A 9121-nucleotide genomic window follows, 5' to 3' on the forward strand; every position below is an offset into this window, starting at 1 on the left:
CAATGTAACAGCTCTCTTCCCACTTCCTCTCTGTAGTTCCCTGTTCCCTGTGTCCTTCTTTCCTATGCACTCCTGCCCCCTGAGCTGTCTCTCTGTGCAAATACTGCCTGTCTATTTTCCCATGATTGATTGCTCTAGGGAGTCTTTATCTGATGTAAATGGTCACCCTATGTTCTTGTCTGTTGTTTGCTTGGAAGCCATGAGAGTGAGTTCAGTTCCAGACCTGAAGGGTATCTAGGGGCCATGGTCTCAGGCGTCTCACCAGACTCTATCAGACCAGTAAAACCTGGTCTTTTTTTTTTAATGATTTTGAATTTTTTTTTCCACCTTGTTCTCCAACTCTATCCAGGATCTAGGACTTAGCATATTCTTACTTTATTAGATTTTTATGGTTTTATATATGGAGTCGCTCCAGAAGTGACAGAGAAAGCAGGATGACTAGGCCTTTGTGTCTTTTTTGCCTTGGGCCCTGGGGGCGGGGTACAAGTAGGCTCTTGAATATTTTTGTTGATAAAGTCTGCTGGCTTTACTGACACTTTAAATGGCATGTCCACTAGTATTTTAACTGATGTGACTAGATAAAGTATGAGGTATATTTGGTGGTTAAATTAGTTATAGCCAGATATTAGTGATTTTATTAAATCTATTCAGTCAGTGCCTGCCCTGTGCTGTAAATTGGATTTCTTCTGTAAAATATTAGCCAAATTTAAACGGACTTCTTGAGTTCTTGGCAAACAGCCTGCTTACATGCTGCATAAACATATAAGGTCTAAGCATATACATATACATAAACATATACAGGTCTAAAACAATTGCTTATTGAATGGGACATTCTGTAAAATGCATTTCTTTTACTGTTCTTCAATTTCTTTTTTCTTTCAGGACTTATCACAATGGCTATACTTAGAACATGAGCAAAGATTGCAGCTGACTTCTGAAGTAATTTTATCTTTCAAACATCATGAATGTGGACTGCCTTTTATCTCTGTTTCACTCCATTAACATTCTACAAACTATTGAATGATTTAAAATAATTGCAAAGGTGTATATATATTTTAAATTACTCCTAGTATTTTATTTGAAGAACTCGATCACATTATGATAAAGACAGCAAGGAGGTTTCTGAGTGACTCCTATGAAATGATTTGAAGAAATTCTTTTTATATCAATACCTAGTGTGCAAAAGACTTTAATTCAGACGTTTGTTATTTTATCATCTTTCTCTACTTCACTTGATTGTTAAGGTTGTGGGTCCTTCAAAGTTGATGGCTCTTTGAAGAGTGAACTGACCTGCCTAAAAATAAAATTACATTTATTTCCTAGTTACAAGCATTAATTTTACTATATAAACTATACTATATCCTCTGTCATTAAGGGGGCCCTGATGGTGCAGTGTTAAAAGCGCTCAGCTGCTAACGGAAGGCCAGCAGTTTGAACCCACCAGCAGCTCTGCGGGAGAAAGATGTGGCAATCTGCGTCTGTAAAGATTGTTTTTAGGTGCCATTGAGTCAGTTCTGACCCACAGCGACCCTGTGTACGGTAGAATGGAACACTGCTTGGTGCCCTGCACCGTCCTCACAGCCGTTGCTGGGTTTGGGCCCATTGTTGCCACCACTGTTGGCAGTCCCTCTCATTGAGGGTTTTCCCTTTGTTCACCGACCCTCTACTTTACCAAGCATGATGCCCTTCTCCGGGGACTGGTCCCTTCTGATCACATGTCCAAAGTGTGTGAGATGGAGTCTCACCACCCTTGCTTCTAAGGAGCATTCTGGCTGTACTTCTTCCAAGACAGATTTGTTCATTCTTGGGTCAGTCCATGGTATATTCAGTATTCTTTGTCAACACCATAATTGAGAAGCATCAGTTCTTCAGTCTTCCTTATTTATTGTCCAGCTATTGCATGCATAGGAAGCAACTGAAAATACCATGGTTTGGGCCAGGCACACCTTAGTCCTCATCTTTGCTTTTTAATACTTTAAAAATGTAATAGTAAATCTTAGAAACCCTGTGGGGCAGTTCTACTCTGTCTTATAGGGTCACGATGTGTCAGAATCGACTTGACGGCAAAAGGTTTGGTTTGGTTTTCTCTGTCATTTGAAACAGTTGCCATGGTGTTTCTAGAACAACAGTTTTGCATTTCATGTGTGGAAGGTAAAAAGAAAGAAAAGCTTGAAGTATTGAGGGATCATGCTTATCCTAGGATTTCACAGAGGACTGGGATATAATTAATTCATCTGGTGAACTACAGAATAGGTTGTGATTCTTGATACCAAGCATGTAGGTTTTTATAAAAACCCAGTAGACATTGGGTGACCTCTCTATTTGGTCTAAGCATTCTAAAGGAAGGAAGGCATTCATTTAGCTAGTTGGTTCATCCAGGCTCTAACTCTGGATAACGCTTTATGTTCATGGCGGGGGGAGTTATTTTCTTTTCTCTCTAGCCACTTGCTGGACTAAGTGATTTGCCCAAGTTGGGATTACTAGATGCTGTGTAGTTTATGTGGAGATCTTTGTTCTCCTGTAAACTCTAAGCCAGGTATAGAAAATCCTTGATATCTGTGTCTATTTTGTATCAGTCACTGAGGCTTTTTTTTAAGTTTTTATTTATTATTAAAACAACTTTACCAAAAAGTCCCTAAGCACAACTATTTACATTTCTTTATAGCCTCTTTTGATCTCTAACATATATGTATGTTAGATATATACATCTAACATATATATATATAAATATATATATATGCAGTTTTAACTTATTATCATAGAAACTAATCTTTTGACTTAGGATTTTTATCTGAGAGCACAATGCATTAAGAGTCTCTTGTAAATCATCTTCCAGAACTTTTTACACAATGAATTTATGCACTGCGACTGTAATATTCTCAAGGGTATATATAAACACAGAATGTATAGCTGAGGTTGGTTTTTTGCAGGAAACAGTACTTTGCTTCTAAAGAGCTTTTATGTATACTCTTTCAAAGGAAATCCTTGTTGTTTAACCACTTGAGCGTAAATCATTAAATGGATCATGTCTGTACGTTGTGTAATGACTGAAAAGCACATAAATGTAATCGACTTGGAACTTTGTATGTTTGGAGGCTATCCTTGTTCTTCTGTCCATCTTAAGTCACGTGAGTGTGGGTGTGTGCACGTGTTCAAGTACACGCACATGTGTACGTGTGTGACAGCACATTGTAAAGGACAGAAATTACTTTAAAAAAATAAAAGAAAATGCAGACTTGAATTTCACGTTGATTTAAACATTTTATTTGGGTTACCTCTGAGGAGTTCAAAGTTTTAGCTCTCTGGTTTCCTATAGTTCATCTTCTGTTCTTGAGTTAAGTAGGAAAAATAAGAACAGTCAAGTAGGTGAGTCAGAAATGTCTTGAATTTGTTAACTCATTTTAAAAATGGTTTTGAATAGGTAACGGTCACATGGCTTAAAATACATCTATTTATTTTTCTGCTTTTACATTAAAAGTGATAATGGGTTCTGTATACTGGACTACACTGTTGCTACCTTTAGTGTCTTCCCTCATTCTTTTCATTACAGCTGCATACTGTTTTCTTCTGTGGTGCTACCAGAATTCCTTTTACCAGTCCCTGACCAGTTAATTCCAGCAGCAATGCACAAGAATGCCTGTTCTCCCCCAGCCTCACCAACCGTGTGTTTTGCCAATCTGCTAGATGGAAAGGGGGATCTTGGTGTGAAGTTGAGCATCTTTTCACAGAGCTATTGATTCATGTCCTTCCCCCTTACCCTTTTTGGTGGGTGGTTGATATTTTTCTAATTGGTTTGTAGAAGCTCTCTGTGATAAGTTACAAATATTTCCTTTCTGTTTATCAGTTTTCTTTGGACTTTGCTTATGGTGTTTTTTTTTTTTTTTTTTAATCACATAAAACTTATTCCAGGGTAGTTGAATTGATGGATCTTTTATGGCTTCTGGCTTTTGAATCATAGTTAGAAAACTCCAGGGTTACAAGTCACAGCTCTTTCATATACAGACACAAACTCAGTTAGATATAATGGAAGAGAATCCATTTATAATAGCAAAAAATTTAAAGCCTTGGGTTTAAATTTCTTTAAAAATGTCCAAAACCCTTTATAAGGAAAACTATAAAACACTCTGGGGAAGACACAAAAGTAAATTTGAACAAATGGCAAGATACCCTGAGATATTCTTGGATATGTTATTTCAACCCCATAAAGATTTTTTTTTTTGTGTGTGTGTGTGTGTGTGAAAATAGAATAACAACAAGCATACACCATATCAGTTCCTGCGTGTACAATTCAGTGACAGTAGTTAGTTACATTCTTCAAGTTGTGCCATCTTTCTCGACAACCTTTTCCAGGTGATTTCAACATCATTAACACAAACTCACCCAAGATTCTCATCAATTCTTTTGAGTTGCTGCTATCAATTGGATCACATGTAGACAATTTTTTTTAAATGCAATGTTTAGTGTAGAAATTCTTTTTTTAATTAGGCTAAATTATTATTTGGTTCACAGATTATTTTTTTTTAATTTTTAATGTGATTTAGGTGGAAGTTTACAGAGAAAATTCATTTTCCATACAGCAGCAAAGAGGATAATTTCCATTCAAGGTTTAAAGATTTCCTCAGGATAGTGGTTTGGGGAGGGGTCTTCTGGCCTCAATGGCTCTGGAAAAAGTCTGGATTACATGATCATTTGAAATTCTGTTACTCATTTTCCCCTTTTCATCAGGATTCTTCTCTAGAATCCTTGATCTAAATATTCAGTAATGGTAAAGGGGCACCAGCCAGTCCTGGTCTTACGTCCAAAGAAGTTGTTCATGGAGGCGATTGGGCACATATTCCATTTCTTCCACCAATTCCCGACCTTTTCTCTGGTGCTCCCAGGAAATAGAGACAGGTGAACATACAGATTTCACTTTCCTAACTAAGTTAGATAAATTTAGCATGATTCTAATAAGGATACCAAGAGGTTTTGGTATAAGTAGAAAACTTGATCCTAAATTTCCTGTGGAGAAACAGATACAAGGAAGACTCTTGAATATAGGGAGAAATTCTTCTAAATAATAAAACATTTACATAACCCCAATAATTCCAGCAGTGGGGTACTGGCACATGAATAGATAGACCAATGGAAAATAGTTGGAAGTCTGCAAATAGAGCCAAATACAATCAGGAATGTAGTATATAGAAGAAGTGTCGTGAAAACTGGAGAAAAAGATACACTGTCAGTAAATAAGGAGCTCTGGTGGCGTAGCAGACAAGGCATTTGGCTGCTAACCCGAAGGTCAGTGGTTTAAACCCACAAGCCACTCTGTGGAAGGAAGGTGGGAGAAATCTACTTCTGTAAAGGTTTACAGCATCAGAAACCCAATGGGGATGCTGTAAGTCAGAGTTGAGTTGATGGCAGTGGTTTTGGGTTTGGTCAATAAATGGCATGCAAACAGCTGGATAGCCATCTGGAAAAACATGAAGTTGGGTTGATGCATTCTGCCAGGAGAAACTCCACATGGGTCAAAAAATTAGTATGTTAAAAAAAGACAAAAATAAAAATTCCTTTATAGTCTTGGAGGGAGTTAATTCTTGGTGGCTCAGTAGCAATATTTCATATTAAAAAGGAAACTCGTGAGCAATGTCTCCCCTCTGCAGTTGTTCTCCTCCCCTCCTTGGTATATAATTTCCCATATGAAAAGATAAAAAAAAAAGTTTCCACAGTGGATTCCCAGAATCATAAACCAGTTGGATCTTTCCTATTAGATATTACTTCGTTCAACTCAAGTCCTCCCCTTTAGTTCAAAACCTGCCTCATTTTGACAAGCTGGAATGCCTGGAAGTGATCATATGCCTTGTGTCTACACTGTCCAGATTGAGTTGAGATTTGTGTGTGTGGTGGGGCAGGGGATATGTAGGAAAGAAAATGCACCTCAAACAGCCTGTGACCAAATCCCATGCTGAAGAGTGTGACACAGACGTCAAATGCTGCAGGACTCGGAGGGACAGTTTTGTGAATAGCCAGGGCACTTGGACTTGAGCTGCCTCTCTCGAAAGGTGGGCTTGGTTCATACAGAGAGAGGATTTGGGTTGACAAGAAAAGGCAAGAAAGCAAGGATGTGTGTGCCACAATTAAAAAAAAAAAACTGTGGTAAATACATGGGTAACAAAACATTTGCCGTTTCAACAGTTTTCACATGTACAGCTTAGTTGCATTTTATATGTTCTTTCTGTTCAATCATCACCATTCCTGAATTTTCCCATTACCGTTAAGAGAAGCTGTGTCCCCTAATTTATTTGAATTTTTTTTATTGTGGTGAAAGATACATGACAAAACATTTGCCATTTCAGCCATTTCTATGTGTACAATTCAGTGACATGAGTTACGTTCACTAGGTTGTACGACCATTACCATTATCTGCTTCCAATTTTTTTATCACCTTTAACAGAAGCTCAAGGAGCGTTGGTGGTATAGTTTGAATCCAACAGCCACCCTACAGAAAGATAAGGCAGTCTGCTTCCGTAAAGATTTACAGATTTGGAAACCCAGTGGAGGTCGCTATGAGTCAGAATTGACTCGATGGCAGTGGGTGGGGTTTGGTTTTGGTGAACAGAAGCTCAGGACCCTGAAGAGTTATTCTGAAATAATTTCTAGGGTTATTGAGATTGTGATGTGTGTGTATGCCACTATTTCCTGTTTACCATGAAGGAAACTTTTTACTGACATAATTAAAGGGGATGAATACGGACTAGTGAGGAGAGAACCAAACTAAACATGGGGCCACAGACATTACAAAGTTAAATCAAGGAAGAGGTGAAAAAGTTGCTGTCATCATTTAAAAAAAAAAAAAAGTTTCATCCTGAAAGCAGCTAGCAAACAGGAAGTGCGCAGCAAGGGGCAGAGCAATAGCTGTAATTATCTGTCGCTGCAGGTGTTCTGTCACCTCAAAATCGTTGGGCCAGCACAGTCCTGCCACCCTGAGTTCACTTCTAAAGAACTTGTACAAGGCCAGCATGTAAAGGTTCAGATTTCTAGAAAGGATTCTGGAAATGAATTGTCTCCTAGATACTATGATTCACTGAGCCATCAAGTGGAAATACAGCCGCTACCCAGGAGATGCCTACAAGGGTTTCAAGATGAACACAGACATAGACACCGGGGTTTCAAAACCTTTGCCATCATGAAAGAGACTGAAAATTTCAAATAGCACGTAAAGCTCTGACATTTTGAGAAAAGGTGCGTAAAAGGAACGATTATTTTTAAATCGACCTGAAGGAAACTGGGGGGAACCTTAGGCCAGGGAGTATATTAGAAGACTGGCACAGAGAGGCTCCGCAGGGTCTAGCTTTAATAGCCCTGCAGCAGAATGTCAAGTTAGTGATTATTTCATCAGGAAAATATTTGTTACACCTATAATCGGGAAACGATAAACAACATACCAGAGGGGGCCATTACTCTCCTAAATAAATACTAAATACCCAACAGTAACAAGAGCTTACCCAGCCACAGAGCGTCAGGAGGCCTCATCCAGTTACCACATCAAAGAGGCTTTCAGTCAGCCATAGGCATAGAAGGGAGGGATAAATTAGGACACTCTTTGGAGAAGCTCCGTATGACTAAGAGGACCAAGTAATGCAAATGGACTAACCTCCAGCCGGCTGTTCTCTTTCTTTTGTTAATGTCATTTCCCTCTGATTTTCCTGTCACTTGGTGAATCAAAAGATGTTCAGCAAAGATTAGACAGGGACTTTAGGGGACAGCGAATGTGTGTTAATGAGGGAGGAACAACTCTGGAAAGGAGGATGCAACTGGAAGATTGTAATCAATGTCACTGGGGTATAAATGTAGACACTGTTGAATTGATGTATGTTTTGCTGTTATATTCTCAACAACAATAAAATAAATGACATTTAGAAGAGAAAAATGAATAAGCAAAAAATAAAAATGTATGTCCATACAATACATACAACACAAACTCACTGCCGTTGAGTCTGATCCAACACATAGCAGCCCCTCCTTGGATTTCTGAGGTGGTATCTCTCTGCAAGTAGACTGCCCAGTCTTCCTTCTGAGCAGTGGCTGGTGGGTTTGAACCGGCAGCCTTCTGGTTAGCAGTCAAATGCCTTAGGTACTACGCTACCAGAGCTCCTATATCCACACAGAAAAAAAGATGAGTAGCCAATTAATGGAATTTAAAATTCTCATGGAATCTAGACTTTCTGGAGCCATGGAGGCTGGATGAACCCTCTGAAATGATTGCTCTGAGATAATCTTTAAACCTTAATCCAAAAACATCCCCTGAAGTCGTCTTAAAAAGCAAACAATTTATTGTAAGTAGTAAAGAATGTCTGCCTTGAGCAAAGTGCTCTTTTGAGATCTATCTGTATGGCATCAAGCTGACACCAACAACTCAAAAGATTAGATAGGAACCTTAGGGAGCAGTGAGTTGATGTGAGTGAGAGGAACAGCTCAGAAAAGGAGGGTGAGGGTGGTGGCCCATTTAATGCCATCAGTGTCACTGAGTTGTACATGGAGAAACAGTTGAATTGGTGTCTGTTCTGCTGTGTAGACTCTCAGCAACAACAAAAGTTAAAAAGAGATGTTCAGCAAATTAAAGTGACGCCTCTCCTGAGCTACGTCACTTTCAGCATCTCATAAAGGAGTCTGGTTCAGGGAAGATGACTGTGGGGGTTGTCTAGCTCACTAAGTGCAGTTTGCAATTAGCTAGGCAACTGCTTTGTGAATCACTGACATAATGAACACACAGCTGGACAGTTCGGGGTGTGAGCCAGGTAGGCAAGGAAAGGCCTGATTCAACAGTGAAAAGAATAAATGAAATGATCCCATAAGGATGTAGGCAGATACTTGAACATGTACATTAGGTAGATTCACTCCTTGGACAGATCAATGGGAGAACAGAAGGGCTGTGTTTGCACAGGGAGACAGCTCAGGGGGCGGGAGTGCACGGGAGGGAAGGATACAGGGAAAAGGTAACTATGGGGAGGAAGTGGGAGGGGAGCTGTTGCATTGTGGGAGATTGCAGTCAATGTCATGAGACAAAGTATATGTGAGCTGCTGTATGGAAACTGAATTTACTCTCTAAACTTTCACCCAAATCACAATAAAATTTAAAAAA

General features: G+C 39.1%; 1 protein-coding gene across 1 annotated transcript in view; it reads left to right on the forward strand.

Moving 5' to 3' along the window:
* The window catches only part of MOSPD1 (motile sperm domain containing 1), a 13899-nt gene extending 12985 nt beyond the window's left edge, over positions 1–914 (forward strand). Inside the window, exon 5 of the mRNA XM_007950712.1 lies at positions 883–914. Coding sequence (XP_007948903.1) covers positions 883–914 — 32 coding nt within the window. The remainder of the gene's footprint in view (positions 1–882) is intronic.
* Positions 915–9121: the final 8207 nt, after the last annotated feature.

Source organism: Orycteropus afer, unplaced genomic scaffold, assembly GCF_000298275.1.
Source record: "Orycteropus afer afer isolate SDZICR_OR568_19922 unplaced genomic scaffold, OryAfe1.0 scaffold00287, whole genome shotgun sequence".
Classification (NCBI taxonomy): domain Eukaryota; kingdom Metazoa; phylum Chordata; class Mammalia; order Tubulidentata; family Orycteropodidae; genus Orycteropus; species Orycteropus afer.